Genomic DNA, 23771 nt, shown 5'->3' on the forward strand with positions numbered 1-23771 from the left:
CTAACGTAAGGTTTTACTCAAATTCATTGTTAGTTAAACTTCGCCTGAGTTCTCTTTTGCATCACACAAAATGAGATGTTAGAGAGATAATAGACAGATGCCAGTTCCAGCATTCACTTCATAGGCCTATGACAAAAAGAAAACAAACAGATGCAATGTAATGAATGGTCAGCCTGTCAGTCGCTCACATTCTGCCTTACATTTCCTTTCATAAAGGTTGTGTATACACTTTAGACTAAGGCTTTCTAAGAGATTCTAAAAATGTATTCGATATTAATTTGTTGAACTGCAAGACTATTTATAAAATGCAATGCATGTTAACCATTTTGTATTAGGCTACATTGCAGTGCAAATCTTTATAAATGTTATTTTAAAGTAGGCACGTGTCTTAGATGCTACTCTTGGGTCTTTTCATAGACTTGCAAAAGGGCCAATCCAAAGACTGACTGAGCAGCAGTATGATTTATACACTGGCATCAATCAAATTATTGTAATGTGTATGTTGTCCACAGTCCCATTTCACTCAAAGTATATTTTTCTAGTTCTTAAAAATGGACTGTGACTCTGTGACCCTTCGCTGTTGTGATTTGGGTTGAGCAGTCTGAGAGCCACTGCTTTAAACTAACAAGCTCTCAGGACAGCTATGAGTAAGATCATAAGTCAACAATGGGACAAGACTGAGTTGACTCAACCGAAGTTTCCTTGTGGCTGTTATATTTTCTTGTCTTAAAGAAGGTGATTACAATAGAGGAGTGGCTGGATTTGGTGGCATGTCTCAGAGTAAGAATGTTGCTCATCTGGTAGAAGACACAGAACTGATAAGGCCAGCAGACAAGTGAAAGATGCTAAAGGACGTGTTTGCGTGTTTTTGAAGGGCTAATATGTCAGTCAATTTTTCAAGACCTCCGTGGAAGGATCACTTCTGAGATTATCAGCACTTTACTTTTTTCTTGAACGGACTCTCTCAAAGAAACATGGCTGTTTGGGTCATCTTACCAATTGTTCTGTGTGCCGTCTCATTCATCGGGTGTTGGACAGTGTGAGTTGACAAGATTATTTGCCATTTCTCTCAATTTAGATTACATATTATAATGTGTATGGTTCGTAAGTCAACTTTAACTCTGATAGAAATGTTTGTTGAAGTCTTTTATTACTATTCAAATTTGTGCATCACTATTATTAGCTCTTATACAGTATCTGTTCACTATTGCTGAGAATAATAGATAGATAGATAGGCATAGTTTTAATCATAATTTACAATGTCTCAGTCAAAATGTATTAATATCTACATTGACATTGATGGTGACGTGTAAATGATTGTTGCATAACCAGCTTAACAGCAAAGCAAAAACAAGAGGGAAGTAAATTCAGTGCTGATGTCATAAGCATCATGACACTAACCAAAGTCAGGATCAGAAAAACTCAAGGCTGGTCTTTTCTGTTATCTGATCGAAGACCAATTTTCACATGCACTGTTAAGCACTAATCAATCTCTGAGTCATGCTCTGTAAACAGGTGCCGGGTTACTAATTAAACAATCCCGATGCATCTCTGCTAGAGCAAGAACACTGAACAGAATGAGCACAGAAACAACAAAACATGCTACTACCACAGCAATACATTTGTATTATTTTGTGTCTGATTTAAAGGGGTCATATGATGTGATTTCAGTTTTTCCCTTTCTCTTTGGAGTGTTACGAGCTCCTGGTGCATAAAGAAGATCTGTAAAGTTGCAAAGACTCAAGTCTCAAAATGATATGCTATAATAAATAAAAAAGTTGAGAATCAACCACTCCCTCCTTAAACACGGCCCCACGTCTATGACGTGGGAAGATTTTCATAACGCCGCCCAAATGTGCACGCAAAGAAAAAAGGCCTAACTTCAATTCTCGCTGTTGGGCGCCATGTTGTGAAGGGGCTGTGTGTTTCGTTGTGAAAGTAAAAACACTTTGTTTGGTCTTCCAACAGAGGACACAACTAGAAATCAGTGGTTCAGTTGAATTTACAACACTGTTCCAGAACAGTTCAACCCTAATATTCAGATGTGTGCATCGCATTTTATGGAGGATGAGGACTGTTTTCTGAACCAGTAGCCTACAATGTTGTCTATGGCATAATGGCTTTTTCTATAAAGTGGGGCAATTCCAACTTTGCAAGGACAGTCTGGCGCTTCTGATTCACAGTCTATAAGTACGAGTACATGTTTTAAGAGTTTGCACCTGATGATTTAAATGTGAGATTTGAGCTGTGTAGAGTAGTGCTTGTTGTTTGTCGTTTCTCCGATCAAACATGCAGACATGGTTTTGTTTACGCGGTGTGATATGCAACGCAATGCGTAAACAGTATAAGTCATTATAATCATGAATTAAGTTCCCACTGGATTTTTATTGGTTTTGTCTCGTCACACCACCGGGATGTCATCACAGTGCATCACAATGCACTGGATTGCTGGCCAATCAGAGCAAACCTTGCTTTCAGGACAATGAACTTTGAAAAAAAAAAAAAGATGAGTTTCAGAAGGTGGGGAATAGAGGAGAAACAATAATGTAAATTATGTGGAAAATAATGTTTTTTTTTTTTTTTTTTACCTTATACCGCATAAACACCTTTCATTACACCAAATAATGTTTTTTAGCCATACCAAATGACCCCTATAAGTATTTTTCCTGTGGTCTTGGCAAAAAGTAATATAACACAGCCCTACATATAGAAACAAATTTATATGATTTGCCAAAAGAACAAAAACAAAAGGCCTGGTATTACCTAAAGTGATTATGCAGAGTATCAATAAAACATTTTCCTTCATGTAGTTTATTTTTTCTTTCACAAATTAAAATGGAGATTTTTCTCATATACTCTACGTATCAGCTTCAATGCACATGCTACTTTAAACAACTAAAAGTGCCTATTTTTATATTATTTTGTTTCTAAAGGATCTCTTGTCTTTACAGATACGGACTTGCATTAAGTTATAACCATGTCTGCTCACTTACCAACTGGTAAAGTATTAAGTCCAACCAGAATTGCTTAATGTTTTCTTTCTGTTATGCATGTTTCATTATAACATTGTTTTATCAGGGAATACAGAAACTCATGTCACCCAAATGAAACAGGGATTTGCTGCACCATGGATAATGTCCCCACCGTAAGGTCTGTATAAGACATTGACTCCTGAAACCACTGTCATTTTCCACTTCATAATCCAAAGGCTTGACAGGCATTTTCTGCTTATTTTGCAGCACAAGTGGATCAAACTTTCCAGAAAACTCCCTTTTCACAGCAACAATCAATGCTGGTTCTTTTTTGTGTGGGTATATATTGCTTTCATATTATTTTGCATATCTGTGTCTTGAAAAAAAGACACCCATGGTAGAGAATTTAATTGTGATTTGCAGATGTTTTTTTTAATACATTTTATCTTTATCCCCGCAGTTCTGATTTTCTGTGTTTTTCATCATGCGCACATCCTGGACAGGAACAGTGTTCATTCTCTTCTCAGTAAGATTGCAATGATTTTAGGCTGTGTGGTGTCTGTGAGCGCATTCATGGCAGGAAACTGCAATGTGAGTACAGATGATATCATTAACTAATTTCATAAGTGATGATAAATCATTACAAGAATTCTTAAAGGAATAGTTCACCCGGAAATGAAAATTTGCTGAAATTTGATTCATACCCAGGCAATTCAAGATCAAGATTCTTTGCAGTGAAAAACATTCTTTAGATTTTTTAAACGTTTATCACAGACATTAAAAAATGTCTCTTTTAAGAAGCACTGAAAGGTTATTTGAGGAACCCAACATGTTTCCTCTGCAGGTGTGTCAAACTCAATTCCTGGAGGGCCGGAGGTCAGCAGAGTTTATATTCAACCCAATTAAACACACCTAATCAAACTAATCAAGTTGTTCAGGCTTATTTGAAAACTACATGGTATGTGTGTTGAAGCAGGGTTGGAACAAATCTCTACACGGCTCCGGCCCTCCAGGAATTTAGTCTGACACCTCCGTTCTATGACATCACTGTGAAACTCACCTTTTGGAATCTTTGCTTTTAAGAATGTGTTGTGAAATAACCAAACAGATGTTGTTTCCTGTGTTTTCTTGCAGCCAGCAGAGCTGATGTTACTGCATTACCTGGGTGCTGCTGTGAGCTTTGTGTTTGTGTGTCTGTACATGACCATCCTGACCTCCCTCACTAGTAAATGTATGCTGACGGGATGTGAAAATGTTCTCTATCCACTACGCATCATCTCCTCATTCATCCAGATTTCTGTCACCATTCTCTGTATCCTTTTATGTTCAAAATATTTTGCATGGTAATGCTATTCTTTTTTTTTAATTGTGGTCCAGTATGTCTATGCTTAGAAAAATCCTAAATTAAGCAATTATATATTTTCAGATATAAACCGGCACCGACAAGTATTTGTACACTTGAAAAACACTTTAAAATGTATGTCATTGCATTATATATTAAAACATCAAATCAAGCGGCAATTATTTTAAAGAAATAAAGCAGAGACTCATTCACGAAAACGTTAGGTTTAAAAATAGGTTTAAAAAATAGGTTTAAAAGGAAAAAAACAAGTACACTACCGCTCAAAAATCTGGGATTGGTAAAATTGAAAAAAAAAAATTTAAAGGTGACATATCATAAAAATCTGACTTTTCCAGGTTTTACGTGCTATAATAATCAGATTCCATGTCTACCAACCAAGGAAATCTGAAACAGATTTACCCAGTAACTTTGTTTTGGTAACGTAAGCCTTTTTCTGCAAGCATCAAAAAAAAGAAAAGAAAAAAAAAAGATGTGTCTGATGTTGCTAACCCAGTGACGTTGCAAAGGGATCTCATTATAATATTACCGCCCCTTAATTTGTAAGTTTCCACCCACTGCACCTTCATTTTGATTTCCCAAGGGACAACATGTACTAGATGTAAGGCCATGGCGAAAAGTTTGAGCAAAACTTTTTAACTGTTGTGTCTTTGGCTGCACAGACGAGCACAGAACTTTATTAAGAATCCCAGTCTCAGAGGAGACAAGAGAGCAGTAAGATTATTGATTTATATTATAAATAATTTTATTGTATATCGCTTCTGCCACACAGATATAAACTAAACATGCGATTTATTTACCAGCAGTTTACCTTCACAGACTTAACCAACTTTTTTTGTAACGGATGTGTGTTTTTAACGTTAACTTCTGTGTGAAGGAGAACTTAGTTTAATACTCACATGCTGTGACAGACCTTTTCTGTTCTTCAGGTGTGCACTCAGAAAACCCTATATCAGAAGTTGGTTTAAAACGCATGATTTCAGCGCGATAAACAGTTAACCAGAACCAAAACAGACGTTTTCAGCAGGTCCAAGCTGTAATGGCAGCAGCTCTATTCTGGAAAAGGGGGTGGGGAGCAGCAGCTCATTTGCATTTAAAGAGACAGGCCTGCGAGATAGCGTTTCAGATTCCACTCAAAATATGCATTTTTAAAGTTATATAATAAAATATCTGTGTGGTATTTTGAGATGAAACTTCAGAGACGCATTCTGGGGACACCAGAGACTTATATTATGTATGGTAAAAATATGTTTTCTTTAAAGTCTTAAAAAGTAAAAACTACTTGCAATAATTATTTAAAATAAATATTTTATTCAAATTATATATATATATATATATATATATATATATATATATATATATATATATACACATACACACACACACGTGAATGTAATTGAATTTATTCTTGTGATAAAAGCTGTATTTTCAGCATCATTACTCCAGTCTTCAGTGTCACATGAACCTTCATAAAATAGTCTATGCTGCTTAAGAAATATTTCTTATTCAGGATTCTCTGATCAAAAAACGTTGGGGCAACTGTCATCATTAACTCACCCCTCCTGTCTGCATTTCTTTCTTCTGTGAAAACTAAAGAGGATATTTTGAAGAACATTGATAACCAGTTTAAGTTCCCATTGAAGCCCTTTGCATTTTTTGTCCCTACCTGTTATTGTCACCAACATTCTTCAAAATACCTTCTTCTATGTTCCACAGTCATACAGGTTTGGAACTACATGAGGGTGAGTCAATGATGACTAACCCATTGACATCATTACAACGCTATTGAAATCACAGGTGTTTTGCTCCATAACTCTTCTTTCATCAGATGGCATCTTCTTCATCCAGGAGGATTACTTCTACAAACACATCTCTGCTGTGTTTGAATGGTTTCTGTGTGTCAATCTGGAGCTCTATGAACTCAGCTACTTTGTGGAGTTCTACTTTTTCTCCTCATCAATGCTTTCAGTGCTTTTAGCAAAGAAAGAAGAAGAGAAAACACTCATTATGTCTTAATGTATAAAATCCATCCAGACTCTATGGTATTCATAGTTTTCCTGTTATGGATTCATAATATAAGACATTTTAAATGCAACTTCATTCAAACAGAAGATCTACTCAGGAGACATTTGGAAAATTGTAAAGGGATTGCACATACTTTTCAAGTTGCAATATAATGCACACACTTCCTCTTGAGAATGCAAGCACTGAAATTTACTTTGGAGCAGGATACACAACAGGCACTTTTTACTACTAGTTTCTTCCTAAGCATCTTTACTTTACAAAATTCTGTATCATATAACTACAAGAATACCTTGCAAATGCAATATTTGACTTTCTGTGAGCAAGAGTAACTTGGTTGGTGCATGTTGCTCAAAAGATTGTTAAGTTTACCTCACACTCTTAATCGAATCAAGTGATAATGATAATGTGGAAATCAATAAAGTGTCACAAGGTGACAAGGTAAGGATAACCCATTTGTAGTCACAGGTTTCTCTCAAATTCAATTATTTTTGCATTATACCTTATTAATATGTCAGAACTTCAATTCAGAGACTCTATGGTCAAATTAGGAGGACCATAGCTAAGTGGTCCAGCCACAAAGAGCCGGTGTATTTAGCCTCTGTATCATAGTTGCTATTTAGTTTTATATAGAAGTACTCAGCATTATGAGTTTTCGATGTTAAGATGCACTTATGACAATTAAGTTTACATGAATTTGACTGTTGAAATGTAGTTGTGTTTAATGTTGTAATGCTGCTTAAAATAATCTAGAGATAAACCTCCTGTTGACAAATACCTATAATATTAAGATTCCCTGAAATCTGAATGGTTTAACAGAATAATGGCCAGCTGGATCTTACCAAACACACATACACACACACACACACACACACAGGTATTAATGCCAGGAGTAATGTACAATAATTAAATGTAAGTACTAACGTTTGAAACACCTGTTCTGTGTAATTCTGACACACCCATTGTGTTTAACTAAGAAAACCACTCTTGTAAGTAATTCACTTGGGCGGGTGAAGCTCCAACTCTTATCGTTGTTTTTCTGTTAATGCTGTTAAACTGGTCAGGTTTAATGGGGTAATCATCTAAAACGTAGTTCCCTTATTGCCGTTTTTATTATTAAATAATGCAGTCTGTAAACTACTGGCCATGTAGACTCAACATTTTCACAACCAAATATGACATTAACTTACAATCTGCTTTATGGTAACTTCCAGAGCAGGGAGAGGAGATGCAGCACAGCTCAACATTCAAAGTCAAGGTGGAGGAGTGAATTTGTTTAGAAAGGTTATGTACACATACTGCTGCAGCTGAGGACTTTGCTCCTGTAGTAAAGAATGAAGTAGAGTTCTGAAAGCAATGAGTCCTAAAACCTGTTCACATTTTTGCACTGTTGAGCCAAAGTCTATGTGTGTGGTAAACACAAGCTCAAGGTATTTTGACTTTATATTTTACAACATAAAACATATCAGGAAAACTCATGTGATTTAATTTTTTGTAGGGGGTTGCTAAAACGGGGCTAAATAAGACAAAAAAAGGGGTTGTTTCTTCACTCTGAACAAGAAAAATTATCCACTCATTAGTTGGCTTTAACATTCGTTGCATTTACATTTATGATTTATGACATTTACTTTTTTTATTAGAGAGAGAGAGCTTAGTGATGGCCATGTTAATGTTGTGCAACCTTTTTACTCATGGTGACTGTATCTAGGCTTTAGAATCTATAGAAGCTGTGTTCATTTGTGAAGATTACCTTGATAATCAAAATGTATTTTTATTAAATAAATTAACTTATTTAAGATTTGTCCACTTTTATTGGCCTCAGAGTTTATTTTCTGTAATAATCCAAATCCTAGTGGCTTTTTTAATCGAGAGAACCTGCGTGAGGCAAGCTTATGGTTTTGCCTACAAACACATCATACCTGCAGAACTCTATTAGTTTACCTGATTGGTTAAATGTATTTGTGCAGATGACAACACATTACACATTTGTTTAATTTCAAGATAGGTTTGAGTCAAGAGAATAAATATTCAGGAAGAAATGCACATGTTAATGCAAAGCACATAACTTTTACTTTGAAATAAGGTCATATACATCCTGGAATCACAGATAATAAAGATACATTATGAGCAAAATAAATTCACAATGAACATCCTTTCTTCTTTCTCTGATCCAAAGAGTGGGGAAAACTAGAAGATGTCTACAGTATCAATAAGGGGACAGGTGGTAGCAAACCTAAAAGCAAGTATGTCCAGGCATTCACTGAATACACTGGAGGAAAAAGAAAAGTAGTACGGTAGTACAAATAAACAAAAAAACAGCAAGCAGTAGTCAACATTGCCAAGAACTTCAAAAAAATAACTGCAAGAAAACAGGAGCTTGATTTTCCCGGTGTTCCTCTCACTACATAGTTCAATTGTAATGCATATCATAAATAGATGAAGAGGAGAAGCACAACTGTTAGATAAGTCTACAAGCAAGATGCCACAATTCCAGCATAGCTGAAAGAATAAATGACCACTCCTCCAAATTCCAAACTTGGAGCGCGACCGAAAGTAATCCTTTACAAACCTTTAAGATAAGTCAGTCTGCAGGAGCCTCTGCAATCACTTCTCATGCCAAACACCTCCAAACAAAGCATGCTAAAACAGTTCGGCCCTATCAATGTCCATGTGGATTAAGTTGTGGGTTTATTTGTTCGTCTGATGGTGAGAAAGAAATGTTAAAGCAAAGAACGGCATGTCTCTTATCTAAGCCTTAGAAACTCTTCAGCTAGTTAAGTCTCGATTAGTCCTTAAAACTCTCCCAAATGACGATAATGATATCAGTAACATCTAGCTCAACTCATACAGCGTTATCTGATGCGGTCCTCTCTCAGGTCTAGACAAGTAGACGTCCCTGATCCACACTGCAACGGTGCCGATCATTTCAGGCTGGAGAGCACTACATTTACATATTTGACTTTTTTTTTTTTTTTTTTTTACATTTTCTTAAAAAGGAAGGACACTACAGTTGTTGACAACTCAAAAGTATTAATGTGATGTAAATTTGGAATTTTATAAACCTACAATGAGTTGAAATGAGTTTTCTTCAAACGGAGTACATGTTCTTTGTTGTAGAGCCACTTTTGCTAGAGGTGTCGTCATGTGACTGGTATCCGATGAGCATTTTGATTGGGAGACTCAAACGCTCTTTGTATTGTTGCCTAAAGGGGAAGAACAACAGATTTCGCATCACAATGAAGGCATCAGTACAGAAACTGCTAGATATCAGCATATTTAGATCAAATATCAGCTGAACAACACATCTCGGGTTGGATTTCTTTATTCAAAAAAGATACATTAAATTGATAAAGACATTAATAATTTTTCAAAAGATCTATATTCTATTTATCAAAGAATTCTAAAAAATATATCACATTTACCACAACCGTTTTCAATTATGATAATAATAAGAAATGTTTCTTGAGCGCAATATCAAGATTTTTGAAGTATCATGAAAATTCAGCTTTAAAATCACAGGAATAAATTACTTTAAAAAATGACCACTTATTCTAAATTGCACTAATATTTCACAATATTGCTGTTTTTACTGTATTTTTCATCAAATAATTGCAGCCTTGGGGAGCATGTTCTTTCAAAATGTCACAATATTGTTTCCCAAATTTTGAACCGTAGTTATTTCTGGAAACATTTAATTTGCTTCAACTTGTACTTTACATTTTTCAACAATATGTATGTCCTAGTGGGAGTTAAACAAAGTAAGCCACATACCCTATTGTCATGATGGCGTCTCTGTTCTGGCAGTTGCCCGTCCAGATGGATATTTTATCCCCCTTTGGCCTGACATTGACCACAGCTCCACACACGTCTTCACTGGCCTCATCAAAGATTTCTCCGATTAAACACAACAGCTGCAAACCACACGGACAGACAGTATGAGGTTGACATCACAAACTGAGCTGTCCACTTATTTGGGAAGTCGTGGCCTAATGGTGAGAGAGTTTGACTCCTAACCCTATGGTTGTGGGTTCGAGTCTTGGGCCGGCAATTCCACAACTGAGGTGCCTTTGAGCAAGGCAATGAACCCCAACTGCTCCCCTGGCGCCGCAGCATAAATGGCTGCACACTGCTCTGGGTGTGTGTTCACAGTGTGTGTGTGTTCACTGCTGTGTGTGTGTGCACTTTGGATGGGTTAAATGCAGAGCATGAATTCGGAGTATGAGTCACTATACTTGGCTGTGTCATGTCATGTGAAAAAGCTAAACTCTTACGGTCTCCATCCAGAAGCGGTCAAGGTCATTGTGTCGTTGCTGTTTGTTGAGGGTCATTAACCATCTTCCTCCGAGTTTATTCCTGTCATCTTCCCACATGGGTTTAATACCATCCTGGGACATACAAAATAATCCAGTGTTTTGTCATTATTACTGACTCTCTATCAGCATGCAGATAATGAAATAAGCAGTGACATGGCCAGAGTGATGCCCGCAGTATTTCAGAAAGTTTTGCAATATAATGTTTGGTTAATAATCAACCACACATTTCAGTTTGGCCATATACGGTCACACACTTTCTCATCTTACCTTAAATAAAGAGTAGTCACATCCAAATCCAAGTTTACTGGGCTGCTGTATGTGATTGTATAATCTGAGGAGTGTAATGACATGGTGTCAAGTCAAATCCATCATGATCTGCCACTCAGAGTTTCAAGCTTTGTTAGAAGGAAAAAAGTGCCGATAATGTGACTTCAATACAAGACAAGGAAAAACACTTACGCCCAGAAATCTTCTACCGTGTCAAACTTGGAGATAAGACGCAGATTTTCTGTCCAACTTTTGCTCTTGTCATTTTTGAAATACCACAGAGCCCATCTACAGGGACGTAAATAAGGACAGTGAGCACAGGTCTCTTTGGGTCACTCCTTTAATATTTATGCAGAAGCTTTCAACGAGAGGACTCATACTGTCAAACCATGGCTGAACAACAAAATTAGAAATATTACTGGTTACAGTGTTATTATAGAGTATAGTATAAACTGATCATGTGACTCTGTATAGATGGTAAGAAGTTCTACTGCTGCTTTAGATCATCTTGAATCAGGTTGGAGAACATGATTGAAACCTGTGGAGTTCATGCAGCTTGAACGTTGATGTCACTCAAGCTAATACTAGTCCTTCTCAAATTCAGCTTTCTTTTTCAACTAAACTTTTCAATCAAAGTGTTCTACTGATGAATCAAACTACTGATAATACAAAATTGATAAGAATTGTTTCTCGAGAAGGAAATCAGTATATTAGAAGGGTTTCTGAAGGATCATGTGAAGCTGAAAAATTAAGCTTTGCATTACAGGAATGAAATACATTTTTTATTACATTAAAATAAAAACAATTATTTTAAATTGTAATCGTATTTCCGTTTTCACTTTTTTGCAGTAAAATAAATGCAGCCTTGGTGAGCATAAGACACTTCTTCCAAAAACATCTAGTGCATAAAAAGAACAAAAGTGAATTTTCACCTTCAACAATGATTCATTCTATCCAGAAGTATAAAAGAAAAAGGGCAGAGAAACAATGCAGCTCCACTAAACTAAAACTCCTATTGTTATGGGTTATAATAAGAGGATGATGAAACCAGCAGAGAGAGAGAGAGAGCTGGGGATCTGACAGATGCACCTCATCACAGATACTGCAGGGATATCTGTACTGTAGCCTTGACCTGTGCTGAACTTTGAACTTTTGGTTATCTAACTATGAACTAAAAGGAAAAAAAATAATTCTGAAAATGACTGCCTTGCAATACAAGCTGAAATGTAAATGCTGCAGTCTATCTTTCAGTAGACAGCTTTGAGTGATAGCTTTCATATTGAATAAAGGTCCTCGCAGATCTGTATATCACAGGAATAGGCCAAGGGCAGTGAAAAGTCAGAAAGGGCTGGAATGAGACGGCTCAACATGTGAGCTCAGCACTTCCTGCAGCATGCTGGCGGACGGCCACCGTATCCATCGCTCATATGACTTCTGAGCTCAGAACATCACTAAACACTACTGCCACCTCTGTGACTCTCTCCATGTGTCCCCATGGTCCCAGGGCCACATAGGCTGTGACCCCTTACGTACTAGGACTGCATTAAGTCATCTGCGCCCAGCACAGCATGTGTTCCAGATTGGGAACATCAGATAATATTACACAGAAGTGAAATAAGTTTACCTGTTTTGCAAAGGGTGTTTGATGTACTGTTCAGGACTCATCACAGCAGCAGTCGCAGGACTATCAGCACATCCTTCTTCATTTTCAGTTCCTCGCTGCATAAATGCAAAACAATAAAACAGTTTAGTTTCCCTTTTCCAAGTCAGTTTCAGTTTTAATTCACAAAAAGTGGCAGGGCAGAAAAAAAAACTTCCACAACTATTTTAAAATTCCTAGATAACCCCAGATTTTTCCAAGACGGTAAAAAACTGAAAGGTCTTAAACTGAGCTGCAGTTGGTCTGCCCTGCTAAATGTGCTCTTGAACAATGTGACATCTTTCTTTAGATAAACAGCAAAGATACTAAATGACAACAGCTGTTGCAATAGCTAACTATTGTCCACTAAACCCTTCAGGACATCTGATCAGACTGACTGGAGCTTCAGGCCTGTTACCAAGACCGCTATCTCGATCACAGCCTGTCCTTCACACAGTGTAGTAGCCAGCTGATCACACACTAACGTTACTCGGGCTCATCTCCAGCTCAGTTTGAGTCACACACCCTCTACTGTCAGCTTCGGTATAAGCTTCTCCAAACACATGCTCACTTATTCCAGCGATCAATGACTTTCAAGCTATTTACGGAATCAAACTAAACGGTTAATGCAGTCGCGCACACTCAAACGTCACATTTCATTGAAATGATGAAATATGAGCGGTTTGAAGCAGCCACGAGTGCGCGCGCTAGCCGATCACTGTTAGCCGTGATCACACGTGTCCAGATGTCTGGGATCTGATCTCAACACGTCCAGACGACAGAAAACCCGTCGCCATCCACACTGAAAGCGTTACGGTATCATTACGCTGATCCGAGGTTACCCGTGAAGGGGTGCGAGGACTGATGAATTGTCGTTGTCCGGACCCTCCCTGTCTCTAAAGTCACCAACAGCAGTGGCGCCCCGAAACCCCACGCAGCGCCCGAAGGACACCTCCAGATGTTAACATTGCAGCTCACGGGTTAAACACGTCCCGCAGACAACATGAAAGACACCGCTTTACCATTTCTGGTCGCCGGGAAGCCCTAAATGAAAGAAATCCGCTCCCTCTTACCGGCTCCGAAGTCGCCATATTGCCTGTGAAAATTCTTCTGACCGTTGGACGCTGCTGCGTCACGCACGCGCTCGAGAACCTACGGCAGCTGGCAGGGCTCCTGCGAGACAGAAACGCTATTTTGAAACACACATTTAGGACAAGTGTCAGGATGGTTAATGCAACAATACTAATAACAGTTTAATAATAAAGCTTTTATTAAGTAATTTATGATCAACTAAACAGCCTACAAACAGTAATGTCTAAACAATATTTTTTGCAATGCAAACAAATGCTAATATTTGAATTGTAAAGTATGCTTGCTCTAATTTATAACTGTATTACAGTAGGCCTAATGAAAATCACAACTAATGCCAACAAAATAATGTCACGGTGCAATGAATCTTTATGCTAGAATATAATTTCTAATTTTTTATAATTTGTGGTGAAATGACCTGGATATGTATTTGGTGACATTTTAGTTTATGAAAATGCACTCCATTCTTTTCAGTGCATACTTGGTGCAAATTAGCTGAGCATATTCTTCAAAATGCACTTTCACACACACACACACACACACACAAATGGATTAGAAGTATAAGTTATTAAATATTTCTATACCTATAAGTTGACTTGTTTTAAAGTTTGCTATTGTTACACATGAAAGCATACAGAGTACACATGAGAGAATAGTTTTATAAACTAACCAGGTCAACTGACCCCGAAGAAGTATTGAAATCACATACATATACAAGTATATGTAGAAGTATACCACTGGTGCATTAATATGAGTATACTTACCACATATTTGGAAAATATACTTTACTTAAGTCTACTTATATTAAAATAAATGTTTTAAGGGAAGCTGATCAACATCAAAGCTGACTTTTTAAACATGAACATGCAAATTATATAAAAGAGTATGTAAAACATTGGCTAGTTATATTCTGAATGAAAGAATTATTTAATAGGCTACTTGATCTAAAAAAAAAAAATGAAGTATATCTTGATCAAAAGATTAAATATAGGCTAAGTGTACACACACTGAATTTCAGAACTGCATACAAGCTACAGTACTTTTACCAAATCTTAGAAACAGTAAGAGTGGTGTGCTGTTTCCCAATTCAGACATATCAAGTATACTTAAGTATAATTGTAAATAAATCTCTTATTAATACATAAAAATTGGACTGAAATGATTTTTACACTTTATTTTTAGTTTAAAATATGTATACAGCATTGGAATAAACTACTTATTTGCAAGATGTGTATGCAAAATACACTATATAAGGTGAATATTATGTGTGGACAATCCTGACAAGATATCCAGGGAAGCCTGATTCTTGAGTTTTGCAGAAACAAGCAAGTTTGGAAATTGAACTGTGTAATATAAACTTCAAACATAGGCACTGGGGTCAGCTGAGGACGTTCATCAAATTTAGCCCATAGAGGGCACTAAAACTGTTGATGTTGAAATCCACTATTCTGCTTGGAGTTGTGTTGTATTTGTGAATTTTTCAAACTGATTAGTGAATCCCCGAGATTCCAGGTCATTTGATTTTTCTGCCAGGAAATTCACTCTTTATTATAACATAGTTAGGGAATTGTTATTCCTGAACACATTTGGCAGATATAAGCCAAATACATATTAATCATATTTAAAATATCTTTAAAACTCGATTCAAAATATCTGATGTTCTTGAAAACACACAATATAACATTTATGTGGGATGGAAATACTGTTGAACTGCAGAATAGTAAATGCTCATATGCTTAATGAATAGCTACTACAATAACATCTCTGTTATTATGACCAGTGTAGAATGTATTAGATAGATCGCAAAGTGTTTGGGCTGTGGAAACTGCTATTTAGATGTAATGCGTGAAAATATGCAACTGGAAAAAACCTCACACTTCAAATGTACTGTACAACTACTGTGCATTTTATTTTCTACAAGAAAAAATCTAAAAAGCTGGTGTTTTCTTTCTTTGACAGATCATTTCAAGTCACAGAATGAACAAGTCTTCAAGTCAAGTTTTTTTTTTTTTTTTGAAGGTAATAGGTTTAAAATTCCTCATTATACTACAACAGTGCCCATAATGGCTTACATTCATTCTTAAAGCTGAAGTGTGTAATTTTTTTAATGTTCAATATTCCAAATATTTATTATTTTTTTACAAGTAAACAAGCCAATGGTTGAATTGAATTCCCTGAAAATGTAATATCTGCATCTCTGAACAGCAATCAAAACATTGCTTGTGATCAGCCCGACACAATAACACTGGATTAACCAATCAATTTGCCTGACTATCTGTGAGAGTGTTGGGATAACTGCCTGAAAATAATCTTTATTATTAATGGAATTTTGTTTGGTGATGCTAGTGGTACTACATAAATTACACACTACAGCTTTCATTCAACATATACAGAAGACAACTGTCAAACTGATCATATACATGAAGATGTTGTACGGGGAACCACTTTTCCATTTTACAAAACATAACCAGAAATAAATTCAAATTTTGAAGAATTCTATTGGAAGACAATCCAAGAACCATAGAAGCTAGTGTCCAAAGTTACACGGGCAGAGAGACCTGAGAAAAGAGGAGAAAATACAACAAAAAAAGGAGGAAAATCATGCGAGAGATGCATAATGTGAATATATTAACTTGAAAAGGAATGTAACCAAATTTAGGAACATTAGCAAGACTGTTGCAATGAGAGCCATGTTTAATCATCTGAACTCAAACAAGATAGCATGAGCCAAAAAAAAAAAAAGTTTTATGGTACTTATACATATTATATAATTATAAAACTAATTCACACAGAAATCCAGGTTTTGAACAGTAACATAAAAACCAACCCATAATTCACATAAATCAAGAGCATGGAAAACAATAGCTTGGTAGAATGCATAAAAATCAGTGAGCATTGAATCGAATTGCATTTGTAAATCCCTAAGGCTATTTGATGTTCATAGTACTGGCATTTCAGTGTCCGTCAATTACCATCAAGGGACTGTGAGGTCATAGTATTTTTTGTGCCACATCAAGTCAAGAGGAAAAACACTCAATAATATAGCATGATCTAATGAGTAAAACATTCAGCACCGGTCAAAAAGAAAGATCCAGAACTAGAGAGTCACTTATTGTATGTGATTTGTCAATGCCAGGGGACTCTGGTACAATGAATAAGCACCACTGATGAGCACTTTTCCTGAGCCATACAAACTCAGGATTACAATATCATCATCTTTTTGTTACACATGATGGTTTTACACAAAAAGAAAGTTTCATAGTTCAGCAAAAGTAGGTTTAATTGAAGAGACAGTAGCGTGAACACACCCATGCCACTCTGTGACCTAAACATAGGTTAACATTGGGTTACTGTTGAGCTTTTCTATCTTTGTCATTGCTCGAGTACTAGTTCAAACACGTTTTGAGAGATAATGTGTACAATTTACATGAAAATATATCGTTTCAAGTGCTGAAGCACAGCATTTTGAGTGTACAATGGTTTTGAACACTGACGTACACTTTTTAGCACCTTAAAGATGAAATTAAAAAGACATATCTTAGCCGTATGTTCATTTTAAACCTTATGTAAGAGTAATGTAAACCTTTCGTTTGAGCCAATATCTTGACTAGGCCTCTGGATACACATGCAATTAAGAAGCCATTAGATTTAAGATCGATCTTTTCATTCAATGCACCTAAATAAAACCAAACATGCACAGACATGGATACACCCCATCCTTCACACCAAAAGGTGACTGTTTTTTAAATAAAAATGCACTATGTAGCAATAAAAAATAGATGAAATGACATCTCAGGAGGTGTCATGGGATCTCTTTAAAAGCACCAGTGAAAATCATACAGTAAACTCATTTGAACATAATTTAACATGCTTGAATTGTATAAAACGATTTAAGCAGTTTTCAAGTCATGTTTCAACCTCTTTGGGAGTTAAAAAAAAGAAAAGAAACTCGAATATTGGGACCAAATAATATAAACTTTTACATAAGTGCCAGAAATTAACCAGTTTGGACAATTTGTCAAAATGCAGCATAAAACCTTCCATGATTATTGCTTAAATATGCAAAGTTTCATAATCATGACTGAGTCTACACTAAACACGTGATTGTAGATACTTGATGATGAATAAACCAAACGTGCATCTCAGAAACGTCAAAAGTAAAGTTGGTCTGAAGATGCAAAGTGCTTTTTAAAGGATGCCACATACTATGTCTCACAACAGTGTTGGGGAAAGTTACTTTTAAAAGTAATGTATTACAATATTGTGTTACTCCATAAAACATAACTAACTGCGTTAGTAATGTATTGTTACTTTTGCGTTACTTTTTGTCATTTGGGCTAGGCTTGCTTATTTGTTTTTTAATAACAAAACCCCCAAAAGTTATATTTCTGGACACTGTAAAGGCCCTTCGACACCATAAGTTAAATTGAAAAGTATCTGTTTCTCTCAACACTGGGACAGGAGAGGCGTCAGTGAATAAACGCATAAAAAACTTGTTACTTATTTCATAAAAGTAACAGATATTTTGTTGTAAATTGAAAAAAGTAATGCGCTACTTTACTAGTCACTTGAAAAAACAAATCTGATTATAATTTAATGCATTACCCCCAACACTGTCTCACAATGCCAAAACAATTTACTGACAAAGTTCCTGTTACTGTGCGTTCACACCGCCGGCGTCGAGAGCGTCAAAAATCGCTCTTGCCGCTCTGCTCACGACCAGGCGGCAATGAAGTCGACCGGGTGCCGCCATCTTGTAGCAGAACTTCACTTGCGTTAGCATCCCATTGACCTCCCATTCATTTTGGCGTCACTTTGACAGCGAATAACTTTACATCTGAGGCGTTTAAAGGCTCCAGTTGTCCATTATTTATTCCTAAAGATACACGACAATGTATAAAGGGCTCCATTACCTTCTATGTTACATTATGGAAACAGTTTTTGTAAAAATAGGCTAACGATTGCGTCATAACCACGCGACTCTCTGTCGCATTACCGTACAGACAGGAGGAGAAGCTCGCAGGCAATTAACTTAATATGGCGTACTGGCGTTACATTTTAAAATACTATACAAAATAATTAATCAGAATACTTACTCCTGCTCACTCACGCCAAAGAGCTCCCCGCTCAAGCTCGCCGTCTCTGCAAGATTAACGGTGGCAGTTTGCACGCACAGCTACTAGAAGATTTACATCTGTCAGACAGGTTGCTGACGTCGTCAAGCTTCGTTTGAGTCTGCGCGTCAGAAACGGAAGTGCTAAAAATAGCTAAAAACAGGCTTCACTTGTCTCAAATGAGTTCCAATGGGGTCGCTGTGTCCATTTCTTTTACTGTCTATGCTCACAACGCTGCTGAAAGATTCGTGAGCACTCAGACGCTCTGACGTAGACCAAATGCTTATTTTGTATTTAAAGTGGCCGCAAAGCAAACAAGCTTGTTGATCTCGTGCAGACTAACCACAAGGTGGGTAACGTTATAAGTTAACCTCATTAAATATTGTTGTGGACGAAATATTAAGATCCTTTACTTAAAATACGGGGGACACATCATAGATTATTGCAAACGCGAAACAGCAATAATCAACCTGTCCTCCATTTTGCTTGGGAACTAATGTGGTCGGGGCTGCGTTCTCTGGAATCCGGTGGATTCTACATTCCGATTGGTTGCTGCCCAACCGCGTCATAGCTCATTACCATAAAGTTGTCTTGATTTCAACTCTCCTCGACGCTCTCAACGGCCAAGTTGCGCCGCACCGCTCCTCGCCGCTACTCGACGCCGGCTTACATTGAAAATGAATGATTTCCGGCCACTTTGACGCTCTCGATGCCGGCGGTGTGAACGCACAGTTAGAAACCCATGTTTGGTTGATATTGGTCATTTAACCTTACTGCTACAATGGCACCATAAAATAGCAACTACCGTGTGTTGGACAAGACAGCACCCGAGGGTGAGACCAGAATACAGGATTCACATTTGACAATGTCAAATTGGAGAGTCTACTACACACATCATTTAAAGGATGACATACTCCTATTGCAGTAAACAGGCTTGGACCAGAAATTAAATTACAAAATAGTCTTGAAAATGATCAGAATAAATAATCACATCTTCTATGCACTAATTCTTATCTATATGTATAAAACCAGTTTTATAACATCTGTTCTGAGCACCATCTCTTTACAATAAAAAAAAACATCTGACATACACACCAAAAGTCACAGTTAAAAACTCACAAACGGTAGTCTATTTCTTCGTAAAAGCTGAGATGAAGAGCACAACTGAAAAAGGGCACTAATAAAAACGGCATGAAAGGATGAGAACTAGCTGAGGTAAGGCATTAGCTAGACAAGCACACAGAACGTCACGTCCAGCGGTTGTAAGGCCCAGTGACGTGCGTGAGGGCGTAGGGCGCTGACATGACGACGCCGTCACTCGTAACTGTGAGCGATTGACGAGTAGGGACCTGAAGCTTGTGTCTCTCTTCCGGATAAGTCTCGTTTTCGCTCTCCGTATCCGAATCCATCTCCTTTGACCTATTGTTGAGTCCTAGACGCTCGGCTTCCTCTTTCTCCCTGGCCTTCTCTGCCATTTTAGCCTCCCATTGTTGCAGGCCGTGGCCCGGGGCATTCAGGCTCTTGTGCTGGTAGAAGACCAGGGAGATGCGGGTGGGATGCGTGCGGTTGGGCCGCAGGATGGGAGTGGTGGCATGCATTTCCCGTCGAGCACATTCGATCATGATGGAGCCGTGGGAAGGAGCCACAGCAACCCCTCCAATATCCCCATCGAAGAAATTGTGCTCGCTGTCTGACCACAATTCCTCCGCTTTACCCACCTCTGGGGTCAGGGGTCGTGCTGTAACGGGTGGGTTGTGGTGGTCCTCCAGGTTCAAGCGACTGTGGAGACCCTCAGCCATGGGTGGGGAGAGCGGGGTGGGAGCTGTGCCACCCTGGAAGCACCGTATCTCCTCAGGCTCTGATTTGAATGAGGGAGAGTGAGGATCGTTCGGATACGAGTTTTTGAATGGTTCAGACATCTGCCTGATGTTCTCAAGTCCGTGTCTAAGAGAAGGAGAGCCATTGCTGTGGCCCGTTCCTCTTGAGGGATCATGCGGTTGAGGGAACGCTGGGTGTGTGGACAAGCCAAAGCCGGAGGCCACAGGAGGTGTGTCGCATGTGTTACTCTGGTTGTATGGGACAGTAGAGTGGAAGTCTGAGAGTCGGTCTCCAATGCCTGGAACCCCAGACATTCGCATTGTGGAGCTTACATTACAAGTATCCTTTTCTGAACATGGTGAATGTTCAACAGAGTTGTGTTTGAAACCTGTGGACAAAAAAAGAATAAAAATAAGAAGCACCTCCATTTTAGAATCCTACAATCACCAAAATTTCCTGAATTAAATCAGTGGCCCAACACCAGTCCCTATTTTATGATAGATTTTCTCAAGAGAAATTTATACCATTTTACAAAATAATGTTAGTTTATTAAAAGCAGCATTTAATTTACATAATTAATTGAAATTAATCTCACTGTATATCCCTATAAAACACATGGAAGTGTCCACTGCATGCACACTTTATTATACCGGTGGTTGTCGCATCAGTCCAAAAATACGTCATGATGAGGAAAAAAACATATATAAGTTGCACCGGACTATAGGTGTTTCTCAGTGTCAAGGAAGGATCCTCGGGAGCCAGTATTTCGAGGATGCTACGTCATCGACATCCGTCGAAGGACTGTTCCAATGTCGAGGATCCTCGGAATCTCAACCAAGGACTGAGTCCTTCGTTCGAAGAATATCCCATACACAGGAAAGGATGCATACGTGTATCCTTCGCGCTCTTCGCGCTCTCAAATCACCCACAATCCTATGCGCGCAGCTTTGCTATCTAACGTTAGTTCAAAAATTCAAAAATGTTGAACGTTAACGTAGTCGGAGCGTTAACGGTTTTTATTTACGTTACCAAACATTTGTTATAACTGTAGTAAATATAAGTAAAGTTTGACATTTAAATGCCAGCATAAATTACTACCGTATTGATATTGTAAATTATACAAATACAAATGGTTAACTGAACCGGACCTGTCATTTAACAATTGGTTGCGTCAACGGCATTTCTTTTATAAATAACTAGTTAAGTTCTCCAATTAGCGTTATTCAAACGGACCTTTTCACTGACGTAATGACGCAATTACGTGCACTTGCTAGCCTGTTCCATTTACGTGTTCTCCGAATGCGAAGAGGAGCCTCGCCTAGCCTCTGAAGGAAGTGACTTGGAAGGATCAGTCCTGCCAAGGAAGTATCCTTGACATTGAGAAACGCCTCGTAATTCACATTTATTTAGGATCCAAGAACCAAGACAAAACATTACCATCTACAGCCGCCAGAGGGCGCTCTATGCTGCTCAGTGGTAGACTACAGCCTACGTAGACGGTAAGGTTTTCTATTGATTCATTTCTCTTGGTTCATGTCAAATAAATTTTGATAAATAAGTCGCACCTGACTATAAGTCGCAGGACCAGCCAAACTATGAAAAAAAGTGTGCCTTATAGTTGTTAATAATATGGTATATACGGAAAATACGGTAATAAATATTTTCATGCTAAAGTTGAATAGCATTCATTTTTGCGATTTGCTAAAAATTTTATGTAATAATGTTTTAAAATCTTTATAAAATAATTGTTAAACAATATTAAAAAATAAACATTATAAACAGGAAAATATACATTTTATTAATGTGATGTTTATCTGCTAACCCCCAGGGCATCTAAGATGATGGTTAGGTGACTTTGTTTCTTCAGTAGAACATAAACTGAGATTTTTAGCTCAAACCGTTGAAGTCAGTCTTATAATAAGTGGATAAGAATCACGGCTAAAACATACAATAAAACAAAAAAAACATACACAAACAAAACCAAATTAATTATACACAAAACAATCGGTCTGTATAGGAAAATGAACAGTATTTATATCGTTTTATACCTTTGATTCAAGCAATGTCCGAACTATTAGAACTCCTGAGCGCATCCTGTTGTAAACGTTCTCAACAGGCGCATGAGGCGTCTTTTTCTTCTTACTTTATGGCAGATCACAGATAAGTGCATTACCGCCACCTATCTCTCAAATGGACCAGTGTCAATGGTCCATTTGAGAGATAGGTGGCGGTAATGCACTTATAAGTCTGTGATCCGCCATAAAGCAAAAAGAAAAAGACAACTCATGGGATTGGTTAAGAACGTGCACAGTTCAGACATTATATTGTGTTTAACAGAGGTAAAAACACAATATAAACACTGTTCCGTTTCTTTCACAGACCAATCATTTTGTGTTTTTACACATCAATGTACCGTCACGAGCTACAGGGTTTAATTTGGTTTTGTTTGTGTAGACTGCAACAACTGAAGCTAAAAATCTCAGTTTGTGTTCTACTGAAGAGACAAAGTCACCTACATCTTGGATGCCCTGGGGATAAGCAGATAAACAACACATTTTCATTTTTGGGTAAACTATCTCTTTAAAATGAGTGTAAGAAGATACCAAACATGATCTATTAGCATGCATAAATTAGCATGTGTAATTAAATATATTCATATAGTAAAAAAATAAAAAACAAAAAGAATGTAATACTGCATATTACAGAAAACCGATTGTTACTGGAACATCCTGGCTCATACTATGAGACAACCTGTTTTAGATGTCACCTTAAAGGGTTAGTTCACCCAAAAATAAAAAATCTGTCATTAATTACTCACCCCCAAGTCATTATTTATGTTTGCTTTGTGCACAAAAAGTATTCTTGTAGCTTCATAACATTAAAACTGAACCACTGATGTCTCATGGACTGTTTATCGATGTGCTTACTACCTTTCTTTGCCATAAAACATTTCAGCAGCATTGTGATCTATACAGGGTCACAGACCATTTTTGATTTAATCAAAAATATCTTAAATTGTGTTCTGAAGATGAAGTAAGGACTTATGGGTTTGGAACAACATGAGGGTGAGTAATTAATGACAGAATTAAAATTTTTTGGTGAACTAACGCTTTAAGTGTACGTTAACATGACAACGATGTACAAGAAACTGAAAAGTTTTTTTTGCATTTTAGAAAG

At 37.4% G+C, this 23771-nt stretch overlaps 3 protein-coding genes across 7 annotated transcripts in view; 1 reads left to right on the forward strand and 2 right to left on the reverse strand.

Annotated features, from left to right (window-relative positions):
* The first annotated feature begins 301 nt into the window (after nucleotides 1-301).
* LOC128026404 (transmembrane protein 150A) lies at nucleotides 302-8155 on the forward strand. 2 transcript variants are annotated; one of them, XM_052613498.1, is made up of 8 exons: nucleotides 302-780; nucleotides 875-1039; nucleotides 2952-2999; nucleotides 3079-3150; nucleotides 3240-3307; nucleotides 3433-3563; nucleotides 4107-4284; nucleotides 6161-8155. In XM_052613498.1, the coding sequence occupies exons 2-8, from the start codon at nucleotides 975-977 to the stop codon at nucleotides 6346-6348; spliced, it is 750 nt and encodes a 249-aa protein (XP_052469458.1). In that variant the 5' UTR covers nucleotides 302-780; nucleotides 875-974; the 3' UTR covers nucleotides 6349-8155. The 2 variants fall into 2 exon arrangements, with proteins under 2 accessions (XP_052469458.1, XP_052469457.1); XM_052613497.1 differs by having other exon boundaries at nucleotides 303-1039.
* Nucleotides 8156-8401: 246 nt separating this feature from the next.
* On the reverse strand, nucleotides 8402-13782 carry LOC128026405 (eukaryotic translation initiation factor 4E-like). 3 transcript variants are annotated; one of them, XM_052613500.1, is made up of 8 exons: nucleotides 13596-13679; nucleotides 12559-12653; nucleotides 11127-11222; nucleotides 10935-10998; nucleotides 10626-10739; nucleotides 10126-10265; nucleotides 9421-9557; nucleotides 8402-9054 (listed from the first exon to the last, which is right to left on the reverse strand). In XM_052613500.1, the coding sequence occupies exons 1-7, from the start codon at nucleotides 13662-13664 to the stop codon at nucleotides 9443-9445; spliced, it is 693 nt and encodes a 230-aa protein (XP_052469460.1). In that variant the 5' UTR covers nucleotides 13665-13679; the 3' UTR covers nucleotides 8402-9054; nucleotides 9421-9442. The 3 variants fall into 3 exon arrangements, with proteins under 3 accessions (XP_052469460.1, XP_052469461.1, XP_052469459.1); XM_052613501.1 differs by having other exon boundaries at nucleotides 8402-9557; nucleotides 13647-13782; XM_052613499.1 differs by having other exon boundaries at nucleotides 8402-9557.
* Nucleotides 13783-15547: 1765 nt separating this feature from the next.
* LOC128026402 (methylcytosine dioxygenase TET2) overlaps nucleotides 15548-23771 on the reverse strand; it is a 42279-nt gene continuing 34055 nt past the window's right edge. For both annotated transcript variants that reach the window (XM_052613494.1, XM_052613495.1), the window contains one exon: nucleotides 15548-20982. In XM_052613494.1, coding sequence (XP_052469454.1) covers nucleotides 20024-20982 — 959 coding nt within the window. In that variant the 3' untranslated portion in view covers nucleotides 15548-20023. The remainder of the gene's footprint in view (nucleotides 20983-23771) is intronic.

Source organism: Carassius gibelio, chromosome A13 (genome assembly GCF_023724105.1).
Source record: "Carassius gibelio isolate Cgi1373 ecotype wild population from Czech Republic chromosome A13, carGib1.2-hapl.c, whole genome shotgun sequence".
NCBI lineage: Eukaryota > Metazoa > Chordata > Actinopteri > Cypriniformes > Cyprinidae > Carassius > Carassius gibelio.